The sequence below is a fragment of the Ursus maritimus genome, unplaced genomic scaffold (genome assembly GCF_017311325.1).
Source record: "Ursus maritimus isolate PB19 unplaced genomic scaffold, ASM1731132v1 scaffold_8, whole genome shotgun sequence".
NCBI lineage: Eukaryota > Metazoa > Chordata > Mammalia > Carnivora > Ursidae > Ursus > Ursus maritimus.
This window is the reverse complement of record NW_024426996.1, coordinates 32489931-32509381: the sequence shown is the minus strand read 5'-3', so window position 1 is coordinate 32509381 and position 19451 is coordinate 32489931. Positions and strand designations below refer to the sequence as shown.

Below are 19451 nucleotides of genomic sequence, written 5' to 3'. Positions count from 1 at the left end.
TAGCTTGGATTTTCTTCTGAGTGATCTATGTAGCTGTTGGAGGGTTTTCATCAGAGCAGTGTTATAACTCAAGATTTAAAAGAATCAATCTGGCTTCTGTAAATTGAACAGTCTCTAGGTGAAAATTAAAATGATAATGCAATAATAAATGTATTCGCTTATAATAACAAATTCCAAGTTCTATTTCACCTGGTGATGCTGTGGAACATGTATAAGCTATAAATACAAACTATAGTATATTTACTGATTTGCTACATATACCATGCGTGTTTGGTGAAGACCCACATAGATCAGTCGGTATGTTAGAAGTGATAATGATTTGAACTAGGATGGTAAAGTTCAGAGATATATTGTGCATAGAATAAAATGATTTACTGATTGATCGAATGTAGTACAGACAGGGAGAAATCCTAGAGAATTGAAGCAGATTGATAAACTAAGGTGAGGTGAGACTTTCTCTGTCAGCTCATTAAAGAATTAACTCCACACATGAGTTCTCTACTGATAGAAACACTTTGATCATCTTGCAATCACTTGCTGAGTGTTAGTGTCTTCAGCCTCCCAAATGAATAACCATGAGGCAACAGCAGGGACCCATCTGAAAAAAATAGCACATTCCATCACACATGCATTATGTATTATAGTACTCCACATGTTGGTCCCTCCTTTTAGGATGCATGCGATGGTGGATGATGTGAGTATTTAGAAGAGACATAATCTGGCAGAGGGGATATGGTGTCATTGTGTGCAGAAGCAGAGCTAAGCTGTGAGTCCAGATTTTTTTCTATTACAGCACAGTATAGACGCAAGAAGAAATAGCTTGAAAATTAAGTATTTTAGTGAAATTGTACTTACATATTTAAATCATGACATACATGGACCGTTAATTTAAGTTATAGGAATTCTATTACCAACAAAGGTCTAAGAAGACATTATGTTCCCCTGAAACTAATAATACAGTATATGTTAACTAAACCGAATTCAAATAAAAAATTTTTAAAAAGAAGACATTATGTCTATGCAATGCCAGAAATGCTGATTGAAAGTAAAAGCAAATAAGTACATTTATGGATCTTTGTAGGAAAATGTACTTGACTTTTTTTCTTCTCATTTTGAAATGAAGCAGATTTCATTTTAGCCATCAACAGCTCAGGGTTTGTGGCTGTTCTTGCTGTTTGTATGCTTCTTATAATGTCAAGTTAAAAGAATTCTACATAAAATATCTCTTAAGGCAAAAGTAGTTTCTCAGGAACTTTAGTGTGAAAAGCTCTTTGAAATTTTCCTATCTGTAAAAAAGAAGTAACATATCTTCTGAATGTCTCAGGGATTCTATGTTAAAGTCCTTACTAAATTAAGTTCAGATTACAAATGGATTTTATTAAATGAAGTTAATGAGAAACAGATAATAAATAGATATTCAATGGCACACAGACCAGTACTGACAAATGAAGGATTCAGTTATATAGCCAGTAATTCATCAAATGTTTTGTTAAAAGAAATTACAAGTACATTACATTTTTATTTTTAAGAAATCAAATAGCCAATAACTAAAAAGTCAGAAACACCCAAACATGAAGTAATGTTAAATGTTTATTTTGGAGGCAGTGAAAATGTGTAATAAGGAAACTTGAACTGCAATAAGAAAAAAGACAGGTGATAATTAATTCACACTTTTCACAAAATGATGTTAAAATGATTAGTTTATAAGAAGGCAGAGGTACAGCATTCTTGACTTAAGAGTAAGATCAATTCTCAAATAAAATATCCAATATGTTGATGTAATAGACAGTTCACAATAAATCTCTCTAGAAAGAGAACTAACTTCTCATAGGAAAATAAATGAGTGTGACATTCATAGCCTTTATATGGTGACAGACTGGTGGGCTCAGGTTACTTAGTTGAGTCCCAGTAGATCAACAGGGATTGAGAATTATTTGATGACTGTCAGTTTAAAAATCCACTGATAAAATATAACATACTAATGTTACAGAGCCTGAAAAGTTTGCACATTTGAAACTCTTAAGTGGGTAGAGAATTCATCTTTGCCTTCCTTCCCAAATTCTCCAGAGGTGTCTCTATAGCTATATGCCTTCAGTTAAAGCTTGAAAAGCTGAGGATATAAGGCATTTAGAGGAGATAATTTCTACTTTAGGAGATTGCCCTTTACTGTTAGAGATATCCTCGGGATGATCCGTCAGTGTGCTGGGACTGTTTATAACTGGAGGAGGTTTCTAAAGCCGCTCTCTATTTCTGCAGTGAAAAAGAAAATCATCCACTTGGACTCAGTCAGCACCTCGTTCATGCCTCTATTCTGGCTTGTGTCATATTATCTTGTGTTGGACTACTTACATGTGATTATCATCAAAACACAGAGAATATCTAAAGAGAAGGGAATATATATATATATTTAAAATATATTGTTTGGTTGTTGTATATATGTATATTGTTTGTTTGGTTTGCTTTGGTTTTCACACTGGTGTTCCCAGGTCTATTACAGTGGAAGGTTGGTATTCTTCAATGTATATGAAGAAAAGAAAGAAAGAAAAACAAGAAAGAAGGAAGGAGGGAGGAAGGGAAGAGAAAGGTGATATTCTAGGGTTCTGCCCTCGCAAGATATTCTCGTAGGAACTTGATAATTCTTTGAACACACGTTAAGGGTAATATCACCTTCAAATAATGACTGCCTCCAAACCTTCAAGCTCTTACCATGTAGCCATACACATAGCATAGTTTTCACAGCAGATGGTAAGATGCAATGTAAACATACATAAATCTAAGCTCACTCATATTTATGAATAATTATGCATATTCTAACAGAAATATAAATTTCATCACTGCTATATTCTCTGTTGTTAAGAAGCACAAATGTGTATCATGACGATATTAATTCTTAAGTGATATCAATGTGTTTCCACTTTCTGCGATATTATACCTTCAGACCTCTTGCCCTGTAGCCTTTAAATAAAAAACAAAAAAAAGCAAAAAATGGAAGGTTGATTTCTTAATGTTGCCTTAAATTACTCCTCATTTGTTAAATACTAATGTTATGAGTAATAGTACAGGAAAGAAAGTTGTTACTGAATAATTTTGAACACTAAGGTCTATAAAAGGAACATTTAAAAAAATATGTTGTATTTAAGTAACATTAAGTTCACAACAACATGTTCAGTGATGATTTTGATAGCTCTTTATCGGGCTACCCAAAAGTACCAGTAAAATGTTAATCTGGACAAGGTACATGCCTAAAATATAATTTCTTTTATTTATTTTGAAAAAAGAATCAAAGAAAAACAAAAGCACCAAAACAAAATTATTTCTCAGAAATACATTATGTAAGCACAAATTTTAATCTTTTTTTGTTTGAACTGTTAGATCATGAAAGAACTAAAAACTCCTTCATCATGTACTTTCTGATACCTAATACACTCTGCTCGTCTTCAGGTTTTGTCAAGAGTTTAGCTAAGCTAAGATACTGCTGCTTTGGCTTCTGTTTGTTTGACCAAGCAGCCTGCAGTGACCTTCACCTGACACTAGCCCCTCAGACAAGAACATGCCCAAGATAGCAGCCCTCAGAGTCACAAGTCAATGTCCATTCTGATAGGACTTTTCCAACAGCCCTTGGGACTAACAGTCTCCTCTGTTTCCCAATGACTCTTCTTTATGTGCCCCTAAGATAAGACTTCGTTGGGGCTTACCAAAACCCCTTCTTTTGGTTTGAATTGACTAACTTAGCCTTAATCCAGGAACCCCTAGCACTCCACTCACATACCCTAATAAAGGCATGTGCCTCAGCTCCTGTCTGTCTATATCTGCACCCTGTCTTCTCTCACCTCCCCATGTAGCTCCTTGAAGCCCGCTGGATACTTCCACCAGAACCTGTGAGTAATAAACTTCTCTATTTTCATTTCTCTTGTGGTCCGTTGCCAAACCTCAACTCACCATCTGGCACCGTGTGCTCCACTTAGTATGTGTTAATTTGACAAATTCATAACAGGTTTATATACAGAAGATAGCCTTGATTCATTACAAGTTCAAACAGCAAAATCCCTGTTAAACCAAACCTGACTGAAATAAAATAGTAATGGAATATCATATTCCCTTTACCTATAATGCCACATTCTATTCTATCGTACCCGGATATATACATTTGTCTCAACTATGTGGACCATAACCACATTTGATAGGAACTACGGTATATTTATTACATAATTATTCCGTTTTGTTACATAAAGGGTGTTGTCTAGTAAAGATTAAATTAGAAATATATGTGTATATATTTATTACTTTAAAGCTCAAGTGTGTCCTAAAGATGTGCCCAATGATTTATACGTGATTTAAATTGTTTTTTACTTACTCCCCCAAATATAGGTTATATGGACATACAGAAAGAAAAAAAAATTAACTTCAATTAACTTGAACATTTTATTACAGTGTGAAAATTTTGTTAAACCTTCCTTCATTTTGTCGTTTTTAATATATTTAAATGATGTGAAAAATTTATATTATTTTTACAGTTATTATTTTAGATTTACATTACATTTTACATTGTATATTTTTACATTTACATTAAAGTTAGATTTTAATTTGTTAGCAATATTCAAGGCTCTGGGCCATAGACATTTCCTTATGGAAATCCCTACTAGATGGCATTCATTCAGATGACTCCAGTGACATAGCTTGTTTCAGTAAAATTTAAGGGGAAAAAAAATAAGGACATTCATTGTCCAATGTCCCAAGCTGGCTAAGTGTGAGAGGTGGTTGAGTATCTTCAAAACCAAAGCAGAGCCCAGGATACTTGTTCGTTATATTAGTTTCTGGTGTACAACATAATGATTGGGCAATTATATACATTATGAAATGTTTACTACAGTAAGTGTAGATACTATTTGTCACAATACAAAGTTATTACAATATTATTAACTATATTCTCTATGCTGTACTTTTCATCCCTAAGACTTATTTATTTTCTAACTAGAAGTCTGTGCATCTTAATCCCCTTCACCTATTTTGCTCATCACCCCACCCTCTGGCAACCACATTTGTTCTCTGAATTTATGAGTCTGTTTCTGTTCTTTGTTTTGTTTTTTAGATTCCACTCATAAGTGAAATAACATGGTATTTTCTTTGTCTCATGTATTTCACTCAGCAAAATATCCTCTAGCTTCAACTATGTTGCAACAAATGCTAAGATTTCATTCTTTTTCATGGCTAAGTAATATTCTGGTGCTTCTGTGCACTGCGTCTGTGTGTGTGTGTACCACATCTTCTATATCCCTTCATCTGTTCCTGGACACAGGCTGCTTTCAGATCTTGACTATTGTAAATAATGCTGCAATAAACATAGGAGTACATACATTTTTTTTATTAATGTTTTTGTTTCCTTTGGGTAAATACCCGGTAGTGGAATTATTGGATCATATGGTATTTCTATTTTCCACACTGGTTGCACCAATTTAATTTCCCACAAATAATTCATGAGGGTTTCCTCTTTCCACAACCTTACCAAAATTTGTTATTTCTTGTCCTTTTGGTATTAGCCATTCTGACTGGTTTGAGGTGATACTGTGATTTTGATTTGCATTTCCCCGATGATTAGTGATGTTGAGCATCTTTTCATGTGTCTATTGACTGTGTATCTTCTTTGGAAAAGAGAATTCTTTGGAAAAAAGAATTCAGGCCTTCTGTCCATTTTTTAATTGGATTATTTGGGTTTTTTGTATTGAGTTGTATGAGTTCTTATGTATTTGAATATTAACCCCTTATTGGATATATCATATATCTTCTTCCATTCAGTAAGTTGCCTTTTTGTTTTGTTGATGGCTTTTTCATAGTGCAAAAGATTTTTAGTTCGATGTAGTCCTAATTGTTTTTGGGGGGTTTTTTTGTATTTGTTTTGTTCTGTTTTGTTTAAAAATTTTATTTGTTTATTTGACAGAGAGAGACAGAGCAAAAGCAGGTAGAGTGGCAGAGGGAGAGGGAGAAGCAGGCTCCCAGACGCAGCCGAATCCCAGGACTCTGGGATCATGACCCAAGCGAAAGACAGATGCTTAACCAACTGAGCCACCCAGGTGCCCCAGCCTTTTTGTTTTGTTGATGGTTTTCTTCATAGTGTAAAAGATTTTTAGTTTGTTGTAATCCTAATTGTTTTTTGGGTTTTTTGTTTTGTTTTTGTTTTTGTTTTATTTTGTTTTGTTTTTGCTTTTGTTTCTCTTGCCTGAGAAGACAGATTCAGAAAAATATTGATAAGCTAATGTCTAAGAGTTTACCGCCTATGTTTTCTTCTAAGACTTTTATGTTTTAGGGTCCTACATTGAGGTCTTCAATGCATTTTGAGTTTGTTTTTGTGTATGGTGTGAGAAAGTGGTCCAGTTTCGTTCATCTGCATATAGCTGTCTAGTTTTCCCAAAACTATTTATGAAAAGACTGTCCTTTCTTCGTTGTATATTCTTGTTTCCTTTGTCCTTGATTAATTGACCACATAAGTGTAGGTTTATCTCTAAGCTCTCTATTCTGTTCTATTGATCTATGTGTTTATTTTTGTGCCAATACCATACTGGGTTTTTTTTTTTTTAATTAATTTATTTATTTATTTCCAAACTGTTTTGATTACTGCAGCTTTGTAGTAGAAATCTGGGATTGTGATACCTTCAATATGTTAATTCTTCCTGGGATGTTCTTTCTTTCTCTCTTCCTTTCTTTTTCTTCTTTCTCTCTTTCTTTCTTCCTTTCTTTCTATCTTTCTTTCATTTTATTTATTTATTTGAGAGAGAGAGAAAGCACATGCATGCATAAGCAGGTGGAGGGACTGAGGGTGAAACAGGTTCCCCTCTGAGCAGGGAGCCGGATGCAGGGCTCAATCCCAGGACCCTTGGATCATCACCTGAGCCCAAGCAGAGGCTTAACCAACTGTGCCAGCCAGGTGCCCCCCTGGGATGTTCTTTCTAACTCACCCATGCTAATTAATTGTAACATATATATTTTTAAAATCCTTCTGAGTGCCTCCTTCCACTCAATTTAGCTTTTTTCTCATCCTCATGCCTTTATCAGGTGAAAAAGTATTCTTTAACTAGCCTTCATAATATAATTTGTGTTAAACTTGCATATGCTCTTTCCTATGTTATAATTTGTTTTAAAATGTGTAATGTATCTTTTCAATTTGACTCATGTATATCAGGGTAAGGAAATATTTTTAATTTTTAACCTCAAGTAATCTAAAGTATAATAGCTACTCATTAAGTAATTATTTGTCTAATTTGAATAACATGTCTTTCTTGGATATACATTTGACCTTTGAATAACACATGTTTGAACAATGTGGGGCCACTTGTTCAGAGATTTTTTTTGCAGTACAGTACTGTACATGTATTTCCTTTCATTGTGATTTTCTTAATAATATTTTCTTTTATCTAGCTCATTTTGTTGTAAAAATGCTATATATAATACATATAATATTCAAAATACGTGTTAACCAACTGTTACATTATTGGCTTCCAGTCAATAGTAGTTTATTAGTACTTAAATTTTGGGGGAGTTAAAAGTTAAACATGGATTTTCAACTGCATGGGGGTCAGTGCCCCATACCCCCAAATTGCTCAAAGGTCAATGGTAGTCACAATTTCATTGCTAGGTTCTTTACATAGACTATTCTCTATGTCTTACATACATTTTTAAACATGTGTTTCTAAAATTAACTATCTTAATTCAGTCTTGACTTAATAGGAAACAGGATTTCTTTTAATAGTATAATAGTCCCCTCATAATTTTCTTCCCTAGTGGTTAACATTTCTCTTTTCACCCTATCTTTACATTTCCAAGGAAAACATGGTTTATTCACTTTCTTTGATCTAAAAACATGTTATATCAGCTATATTTTTGTTCTATATTTACAATTCAAATATTTGGAAGTTATTATTATACCTTGTCTGTCAAGAATATACAATTTTTAGAATTAAATCCAAGAGGAGTCTGGCTATGACAATGCTCTAATTTTGCATCCAAGACATATTTATTGTACGATAGCATTTAGGTTATTTCCATGTCATCCAGTTCAATGCTTCCCAAGCTATGTAGGACAAAATACCACAACTTAAGAACTTCTATCATACATTTGTAAAATACAATGAAATAAATTGTTAGAAAAAGTGAAATACTGATAAACTAATTATAGTTCTTATTTTTAAAAAATTATTTGAACAAGCACAAAATTAATCTTTCAAATTGTTAAGATAGCTTACAAAAGCTCATTTCTAACTACTAGGTTATATAATGGAAATTTCAACCAATTGTTGCTGGGACAAATAAGATATCTGCTTATCGGGGATCCTAAGTGGCACACAAAGTTGTCATCTCAATTTGTTCATGAGGAATGGATGTGAATTAGACAGAAGATTGTGACAGAACACTCGGGGCAGAGGAATCAAATTTTACCCAGACTCAAAGAATCGAAATTACAGTATTTTGGGGGAGCTGGTGAGTAATATAGAATGTTAAAAATGGAATAATAAAGAAAGGGTAGAAAATAAACCAAACAATGTGAATCAGACTACGAGTCAATATAGAGTTGAAGAATGAAGAGTTTGAGACCATGAAGTTTTTCAAGACTTCTGCTGCCTTATAGAAGAAAGGCTTCCTAGGAAACTCAAATTTCATATTACCCATATACTGTCATCCGCATTCTAGCCTGGATTTCCCTCCAAATCATTGTACCTAACTTGGTCTGATTAAACTAAACAATGAATACTACCCCACTTAATACAGGGGGTACTTATAGTATTTCTTTGTGCTTCTTAGCTGCATCTACTGATCTTTCTCTTCTCACTCAAATATTTCTTCTTAGGTTTCTGTAAAGAGTTACCATATTTCTTCTGTCTCTCCGGAAACATCTCCTTATTTTCCTTTTTAATCCCCCCTTTATTTAAGATCTGTACATATTGGAATTCCTTAGGCCTTTATTGCTGGTTCTTTCCTTATTCATTATATTGTTCTTTCTAAATTTTAATCTTCTATACTACAATGGCTGCAAGAACCACTTATACTTTTGTAATTCCCAAGTCTACATATTTAAACATGACCACTTTCCTGAGTTCTAGATCTTCATACCCAAATGCCTGTAGGTTATCTCTTTTTGGGTATTTCACAAAGACCTCCAACTTAAAGAGAATAAAACTGAGTTCTTGCTTCCTACCTGCTTCTCTACTTGCCTGCACCAAAAACAAAAGAGCAAACAATTTCACACCTGAAATTAATATTACACCTTATGTTAGCTAACTGGAATTTAAATAAAAACTCAAAAAAGAGAAAAAAAGAAGCAGCAAACAAATAAAAGCCAACAAAAAGGACTCAGTAAATTATACCATTCTCAGGATCTCAGTTGCTCAAATAGCAATTCAACATCATACCTGCATCTTCCCTGGCTCTTATTTTTTACAAGCAAACAAGTTCTGTTCTTTCTATCTCCTGTGTCTGTCATATACTCCTATTTCTCTTCCATTGTATTCACTGTCTGAGCCGCACATAAACATCATTCCTCCAAAGAGATTCTCCTGTTTCACGGATTATCTCCCTTTGTTTACCACCTCAGATTACCTTGTTTCCTCTCACTGTGTAGGTATCTTTGCACTTAACATTACTTATACAGTGTTTGGCTTCCACTGGAAAGAATAGTATCTATGAGAATAGGAATTGCATCTGGTCCAGTTAATGCATTATCTTGAACATATAATAAAACACTAGACAACAGGAGATAAAATAACATCTTCTTAATAGCTTCACCATAAGCAAAAACAGTATTCTTACATGGTGGTATATTTGGAAAATGGAAAAATGTAGACATAATTTAATTGATTACACCTAATAGTTTATACTTATTTTATAAATGTTATTCATGAATAGTTTTCTAGAGGATATTTGTTTTTCTTTACTATATATTGATGTCCAGTGCTTATATATCCATTGGCATCTTTGATGATATATCATGGTATAAGTACCCAGGGCATATTATTTGGGGTATGATAGTTGGATATAGGATGCTAGAAACTGATGCTACAAACATGGCCCCAGTGACCATACTTCCTAATTCTAATGCTTCCTAATCATTTCAGAAAGGAACCATAATGACTATCATAAAAAATGACTGAATTCTTACAGTTATAATAGAAATGTTAATTTAATTATGTTTCCACATTAGTGGAATAATATTACTGATGTACTGCCACTATCTAAAATACAGCATTCGTTTAAGGAAAACCAATGCTGTGGTGGACACATTGCTGTATTTTTCATATTTACAAGAATATAAAAGCCCTAGATTCTCCCAGAAGATAGATATTTACTTTACTTTGATTTGGTATTTACCCTACTTATAAAAACAAGAATTAGAGTAGTTAAGTAACATGTTAAGATGATAAAACATTAATAATTTGCACGGCTCAAACGCAGACACAAATGTCTGACTTCTGTGTATAAACAACTGCACCACATTGCCTCTCACGGCAGTATGTATTTGTTAAATATAGTAGGTTCACTTTTTCTGAGACAAATCTAAGTCAGGACAGATGATACTAAAATATATTAAGATCAAAGTACACTGATTCTTTTGAAATTAGAATTTCATGTCGTATTATGGAATTTCCAAGTATATCCAAAAAGAGGAGTAGGCACTGAGGCTCCTCTGGGCTCATAGAAAATGGTTATGTTAACTACCTCTTTGGGGAGGAATCGTTCATTTCAGTTCCTTAATTTTTAATGATATAAACATTTTAAGCATATCTGTTGCTTAATTTATTATTAAAGATGCTTCAAAGATATTTTTAATTTCTAGGTTTGAATGTTAATTAATGCTATTTTATGTTTGCATATAAAAAATAGAAACAAAGCTTTGAAAACTTCTTTCATATCAAATGGAAGGGAAATAGACATTTTTCAAAAGTAGCACCTCTAACAAAACAGGTGAACATATAGGAAAGAAAAGACGAAAAGAGAGAGAAGCAAATCATAAACCATAAATGAGAGTCTTAACTACAGAGAACAAACTGAGGGTTGCTGGAAGGGAGGTTGTGGGAGATGGGCCAAATGGGTGATAGGTATTAAGGAGGGCACTTGTGATGAGCGCTGAGTGTTACATGTAAGTGCTGAGTCACAAAATCCACTTCTGAAACAAATACTACACTATATGTTGACTAAATAAATTTAAATATAAACTAAAACATGAAAAAAAAGAAGATGGGGATTGAAAGAAGAAAAAGAAAGAAAGAAAGAAAGAAAGAAAGAAAGAAAGAAAGAAAGAAGAAAGAAAGAAAGAAAGAAAGAAAGAAAGAAAGAAAGAAAGAAAGAAAATTGAAAAGAAAAGATAACAAAATAGCACCTCTGTCCTGAAACACATTGTCTGTATCAGAAGTCAGAGTCAGATTCAGATGTTCTGTCCCAATCGTGAAATTAAAGAGAACATAAGAATTTGGTATCATTAGTATCATTAATGTCATTAGTCATCAGTATCTGTTAAGTGGTAGTGTGTAGTAGTTAAGAGCAAAGCCCAGAACATATATTGGCCAGTTCAAAGCTTGGTTCTAATGCACACTAAGTTCTTCATTTCAAGTCTCTGTGCCACTGTTCTTCCTTTATAAATAGATGAATAGTAATACTTAAATCCTCTTTACAATAAATAATAATAAAGTGCAGAGATATTGGATTATGTCCAAACAAAATAAAAACAGTCAGATTCATATGTTCACAATAAGAAATAAGAGGAAGGGGGCTGAGGTGGAAGGAAGGAAAAAGGGGACAGGGATGGGAGGAAGAGATGAATGATAGAGGAGGAAAAGAGGAAGGAAAAAAAAGAAGAGAAGGAGGAGGAGGGAGAGGAATGGAAGAAAAATAAGATATTGCCATTTGTATACACATGAAATTCTAAAAACTGCCACGAGGATATTTTAAGACAGATGCCATTCTCATTTTATAAATGAGCAAATTGAGGCATATATATGCTTAGGTGCATGCTGCTCAAGGTAAAATATTAAATGACAATATTAGAAATTAAGAATTCTCAAAATTTCTAACGAACGTATTAAAAGTGCAATTTTATTCAGTCTGATTACCCAGTAATTCTCTCTAGTATTTTCTGGTAAAAACTGATATTTTTACCATTAGAAGGATTGGAAAATTACTGAGTTGCTTTCTTTTATTTATAAGTGTCTTTCTTAAACATGCAATGTTTTATCAGTGTCAGGTGTACAAGAGAGTGATTCAACAATTCCATACATCACTCAGAGCTCATCACAGTAAGTGCGCTCCTACAAGTAGTCTTTGAAATGCTTTTTAAAGTTTTGACATAGAGCAAATAAAATAATAGGAGAAAGAGGGCTCTTGAGGTCAAGTTCCTTGGAGAAAAGATTAAAGAAAAAAGAATGGGAAGATATTGGAAACATTTATCAATCCTAGCTTTTAGAGTTCTTGCTGTGCTCTTGAATCATCAATATATCACTAGATAAGCTTCTGACATTTTACAAAATAGAAGTGAGACAGGGATAGTGAGCAACTGAAAATAACTCATTGTTGAAGTTTTAAAAATTATTTTTCATATATTTTCTATGTTCCAATTAAAAAAAAGAATGATATTTACATTTTAAGTTAGCTCTCCATCTTATCATCCTTGGTTAGTCATATTATTTTAATCACATATAGGACGTAACTAAATTAGTTAAATAAATATCCCCATCTTCATTGTCTGCCTTATGAAAAACTTTTTAGCTCTTTATAATCTGAACATGACTGTGAGTAAATTGTACACTAATACAAAGTTAAATTTTACACATCTTTGTTGGGAGCAAACCAGGAAGAATTTCGGCATTTAAGGAAATGGTTCAATCAAATGTCTTTTTCTGTGAATATATTTTTTCAAGAATAATTTGATTTAGAAAATAGCAAAAACTACTTTCAAATATCCTACTCCTTCATCCCAAAACTATCACTGCTAAACATGAGTGCATTGTCAAAACTACACATTCTTGAACAGGCATCATTTATTCAATACATGTTGGTTAAACCTTTCTTTGTGCGTGTTTGTTAAATACTGTCTTAGTGCCAACCACTGTTCTAAATGTTGGATATACAGGAATGAAAAAAAAAAAAAAACAGATCCCAGATTTTGTGAAGCTGGCATACCAGGAGTACTCCAAATAATAAACAAAATGAAAAAGGAAAAATAAACAGTATGCTAGAGGGTATTAAGTAGTAGTAAAGAAATAGAACAGGGAAGAGTAATAGAGAATACTTGCAGATTTTACAGTTTAAAAAAAGTAGTTAACAAAAGCCCCCAAAGAAAAAGTGACAATTAAATAGATCTAAAGAAGACACTGACTAATTTTATGTAGGAAATGGTATTATCTGACTTGGTATAAAAACATACTAGTCCTGGTTTCTATGTAAGGAATATTCTGAAGGTGCTAAGAACAGAAGTTAGAGGAAAGATTTAAGAGTGCTAGCAGTAGAGGTGGTGAAAATTTGTCAGTTTGGATATATTTGAAAGTACCACTGAGAAGATGGATTGTATGTGGGGTGTGAGATTAAGATATGAGTTATGATGTCTCTAAGTGTTTGGCTTGAGGTATTTGAAGGATGTAGTTGCCACTTATTGACTTGGGAAACTCTGTGACAAAATCTGGGGGTGAGACCAAGTGCTCAGTTTTAGATATACTAAGTTTGAGATGCCTAGTAAATGTCCATATAGATGGATAGGTAGCACATAAATAGATACATAGATAGATGCATAAGTAAATACATACACAGATACATACATAGATGTATACGTACATAGATAAATGAATTTGCAGTTCAGGAGAAAAGGAGAAGCTGCAGTTACATATTTATAAGTCATCGATAGATCATATTCTAAGCTATGGGACACAATAAGATGAATGAGTAAAGATGGGCAGAAGTTCTGATGACCGAGTTACTGACAGTCCATCCTAGTTAAGTCAGATGATGAAGCAGCAGCAAGAGGAAAGGGAGAAGCAACGAAATAAGTTTTTAAAATATGTGTCTATTATTCTGAAACTCACATAGAAAAAGTGTTTTAATAACGAGGACATGCTTATCAGTAACAAATGTTGCTGATACACTAAAATAAAGTGTGAGAATTGACCTTTGGATTTAGCAAGGAATCTACCACCGCCTCACTGGCGATCTTGGCAAGTTCAAACTCTGACAAGTTATGGAGGTAAATGTTTGAACGGTGTAGGTTTAGGATAGAATGAGAAGAGACAATATTACAATGTGAACAGGATGAAAGTAATCAGAGAAATGGGGCAGAAGCTGGAGAAGGTAGTGAACGCAACAGGTTTTGGCTTGTTTCTTTTTGGGTGTGTGTGTGTGTGTGTGTGTGTGTGTGTGTGTGTGTGTATGACATTAAGTAAAAGAACATGATTCAGTATATCTTCTTTAACCCCAGGAATTCTCTCAGTGCTTTGTTTCATGAATATCTTTAGTAGATACCTTGTCCATTTTGAAATTTAAATTATAGTATCTAGATACAAACTAAATTTCTACTAGAGGTCAGCATGTATTACTACAATACATACATTCCACTCAAGGTTTTTGAATATTTATATCTAATCGAAGCATTATAACAATTCATGTCAATGGACAATTATCAAGAAGTTAAATTTAAACTCTGCCAGTATCACAAAGCTCATCACTTATTTTTTCTTGAATATTTATGCACGTTAATTTTATCTCTCTAAGTGATTGTTAAAACTAAGAAAAATATATCTTATCCCTATTGTGTTCAAGGCACCATGCTAAGCATGTTGCATATATTAATCCTACTTTTCAGTCTAAGCTTACAAAATAGATTTTATTACCCTATTTTCTAAATAAGGTGACGGGGATCATCAATTCAGCGACTTGCCTGAGCCTTGATAAATATGATTGATGGAGCAGGGATTCGGTCCAGATATACTTAGTTCCAAAGAACACGACCTGTAATTTCTACTGCTTTATAACACAGTACGTACTGAAAGACAGGGACTCAGTCATAAGCAACACTTAGTTAGTATACTGAGTAGTGCCAAGCACAATGAAAGGCACTTAACATGACCTTGCTGCTAATAGCTGTTACTTTGTCAAAGGAAAACAGCATCTTGAACAACAAACAAAATCAATCTTTCTCATGTTTACAAATTTGAACTTTTAGGAGTCATAGAACAAAAAAATCTACATGAATACAGATTTTTTTTCTTCTAAATGTCTTGCGTTGAGACAATTTATCAAATTACAAAACAAAAATGAGACAAAACAGAATCCAGTTCTCCTGACAAGTCAAACACTTCTGTGTTGTAAGATACACATCACACGGTGTCGTTGTGCAATAAAGGCGGTGTGGAATCCAGAAGTAATCCCCTAGTTGGCCTACTGAGTTTCCCCAAAGTTTGCCACTGGAGATGCAATTACCAGGACTATTCAAATGCAAGCAAAATTTTCTGAACCAAAATTCCTAAGCAAATCCTTATCGCTAAAGAATGCTGGCTTTCTGCATGCTTATTTATTTATTTACTTATTTATTGCAATTTAAGAAATAACTGAAAATATAAACCTCCATCTTTTACCTTCAAATACAATCTCAATATCAAAATTTAAATGTATGGGAAAAATAATTCGCAGCCCATTAGCAGGTTCTCATTACTTTAAGGTGGATTTTGCATCAAGGTTAAGATACATGTCAGAAAGGACACAAAAACCAGTCCCATTTTAGAATCTTGGTCTTTGGGAATCCTTGACCAGTTTAATATCCATTCCATTCATTACCTTATTTCCTTTCATTTAATTGTATTTTTCTTATAAGTTTTAAATTTTCAAAAGTGACATAATGCAAACATCAGCAACTTCTGGATGATTTTTTGTTTTGTTTGACTTATTCTTGTATGATATAAAAAAAAATCCAAAAACTTTATTGAGGTACTAAAATAGAAGTAAATTGTAACATGCATGAAATTCATAAGTTAAAATTCTGTTATTAGTAATACATTTTCATCATTTATATATGATTCTAGTTGTACTATAGAAAAAGAATGTGACTTGGAATTGCATAGAAATAGTTTTGAAACTCTTGCATTCCACTTATGACCTGTATGAACTTGTAAAAGTTCTTTTTCTTTTCTTTCAGTCTGTAAATAAAAGTTAATATCAGCCAACTAATAGGTTGGCCATAGTGTTATAATTACTAAGTAAGAAAGTATGTACGATCTGCAATTAAATGCAGTAAACAGTTTTGTCTCTTTCCCTCTTACCTAGAATCATAGGTATAGTTAAATGAAATCAGTGTTTGAATTTTATTTTTAGAACAACAGAAAAAAGTTATTTAACATTTTATAGCAAAGTAAATGAAGATATGTTTTTAAAAATATCAATCTTTCACAATAAATTAAACTACTAGTGACTTTTCAAACTTATGAAAAACTGAGTATGTTTTAAATATTATATACACATATGTATACCCACAAAGTACACATATATTTAGGCGTTAATTTTCTAACCTAGGTAAGTATGTATCTTATCTTGCCTGAGTGAAACATCTGTGATATGAATATAGAAGTGTAACATAATAAGCAAGACTGTTTTTTAGGAACTTAAACATTGTAAAATTGAAATAAGTAAACTTTTCATAAAAAGTGAGATGTTCATTTTTCAAGACAATTAACTCTAAATAATTTTTAAATGACTAGACTTTATCATATATGCTAAATATCATTTTTAAGTAAACTTAGCAACTTTTGCTTGCTATTTTCTAAGAGCACTAATAAAACTCTATGATAATTTGAATATATAATGAAGTACATGGAGAGAGAAATTTTGTTATGTAGGCTGAGAAGTTGAGCACTGGAAATTTTACCTCTAGACAATGGTCAAGTTAGCAAGAAAAACCAGAACCTAATAATTATTAGCTACCATTTAAACGGACTACGAAAGACACAATAAATATTGTCACTGAAACAATATATGAAGTATCTATCTTACCATTCATAAAACTAACATTAAAAGCCAGGAATATATTTTCATACAACTTTGTCAGCATTAAATCAAGTGATCAATAATCTTTGCGCAGGTAAGAGAAATTTAATGAGCAAATATAACTTACCTTATCCACAATACATATCTGCTTTCTTGTTTGAGCATCGAGTATTTCAATCTCAAAGTGCACAGTTTTTGCATGTTTCACTACTGGAGCTGATTTTAGAGGCCCTGCTGAGAGCACAAGTTGGGACAAACAGTGAAAGTTTCTCAAGTCATTCTTCAGCATGGACCGTGTAACTCCCCGGGAAAATATTTCTCTCTTGCGTTCCGAAGCAAGGGACCTGTGCCTTTTGAACATTGTGTGAACTAGCAAAAGAATCTGTCATGTCAACAGAAGACACTTGCAAGTGTGTTGCCTTGCACCAGTTTAAATACTGCTGGTGAAACCGGGAAAGGTCAAGTGCCATGCCTTTCCAAGAGTTCAGTTTTATTTAGCAGGCTTGAAAACAATGACTGATCTATTTCTATATATAACACGCTATTGTAAATTGCGGCAGTGTAGAGGATTACTTTACTAGCGTTCCAATTATTTCTTGCTTTCTTCTTTTATCTCTGCTTCTTAATATGGTCACTAGTGTCTGAAATTCCAAAGCAAGAAAAGAGTGGAAAGACTTTTTATTATCTTTGAATTCTGTATGCACTAATCTTTAAGTACATATATTATTATTCACACATTCACATTTAGCATAATTTAAAATTAGCGTATGGCTATCTTACAGATAAATTTAAAAACACCTATTGCATTATTACTTAACAAAATTGTTTATAAATGTTGCCTAAGATAAAGATTTGTGGCATGTTTTAAATACATGTAAATAAATGTAAATATATAAACAAGTATATATTTGATATATAAATATCAAACATGCTACATAAAATATAATGTAATATAAATATTATATATTATATATAGAAATGTGTATATATATATGATACAAATGGATGAATTCTTCACTTTGTACAGGGAAGAGAAAGATGACAAGTCATCCATGAGATTGGAATATGTAGAAAGCCATTTTATAACTTGAGGAGAAAGAAGTAAATTTCATTTTAACATTTCTAAACATTACATATTATTGGAAAATCTTTGAATATATGTACAAAATTAGTACTAAACACCACATTTACCACAATACCAAACTATAGAAAATTGAAATAATCTCAAAATAAGCAATGAAAAATGTTAAACAACGTGGAAAGAGGGGTTTGTGAAAAAGACTCCAAGTACCCGGGTACCAGTATATCTGGTAAAGAAACACAACTGAGGGATGCCTGGGTGGTTTAGTTGGTTAAATGTCTGCCTTTGGCTCAGGTCCTGGGATCGAGTGCCCCTTGGGCTCCTTGCTCCTTGCTCGGCAGGGACTCTGCTTCTCCTCTGCCTGCCGCTCCCCCTGCTTGTGCCCTCTCTCTATATGTATCAAATAAATAAATAAACAAAATCTTAAAAAGAAAAAAAAAAACACAACTGAAAAATATTCAAAGCATATTGTCACTGATTCAAAGGGATATTACAGGAAATTATTTGAGATGCTATTTTTAATGATGACATGAAAAGCAAAATGACTAAAATTGCAGAGCTGTGTGGGGCACCTGGGTGGCTCAGTCCATTAAGCCACCGAGTTGAGCTCAGCTCAGGTCTTGATCTCAGGGTGATGAGTTCAAACCTCGTATTGGGAGCCCATTTAAAATAATAATATGGGGTGAATCTATATATCTATATGAGGCTAATATTTACTTTTTTAAATAATTTTTTTGCGGTATTCTTTTTTTTAAGATATTTATTTATTTGAGAGAGAGAGAGAGCACAAGAGAACACAAGCAGGAGAAGGGGCAGAGGGAGAGGGAGAAACAGGCTCCCTGCTAAGCTGGGAGGCAGATGTGGGGCTCAATCCCAGGACCCTGGGATCATGACCTGAACCGAAGGCAGATGCTTAACCGACTAAGCCACCCAGGCACCCCTAATATGTACTTCTGTAATTAAACGAAGTAATGTATTGGGTTGCAATTTTGACCAAACATTATGCAATAGAGATCCACTTACACGTTGTTCAGTCATCAATTTGCCCTTTAGACAACCATTATCAACTTATCTTTTTTCCATTCACGGATCATGCTTTTGGTGTTTTACCTAAAAAGTCATCATCAAACCAAAGATAACCTAGATTTTCTCCTATATTATCTTCTAGAAATTGTATGGTTTTGCATTTTACATTTAGGTCTATGATCTATTTTGTGTTAATTTATGTGAAAAAATTTTTTTTGCCTGTAAACTTAATTTGTTCCAACCGTTTCTTATTCAAATTTTTATTTAAATTCTAGTTAGTTAACATATAATGTAATATTGGTTTCAGGACTAGAACTTAGTGATTCATCACTTACATATAATA

General features: G+C 33.1%; 1 protein-coding gene across 1 annotated transcript in view; it reads right to left on the bottom strand.

Moving 5' to 3' along the window:
• The window catches only part of TECRL (trans-2,3-enoyl-CoA reductase like), a 97756-nt gene extending 80394 nt beyond the window's left edge, over nt 1–17362 (bottom strand). Inside the window, exon 1 of the mRNA XM_008701500.2 lies at nt 17129–17362. Within this exon, the coding sequence (XP_008699722.1) occupies nt 17129–17362 (234 nt within the window). The remainder of the gene's footprint in view (nt 1–17128) is intronic.
• Between the last annotated feature and the right edge of the window lie 2089 nt (nt 17363–19451).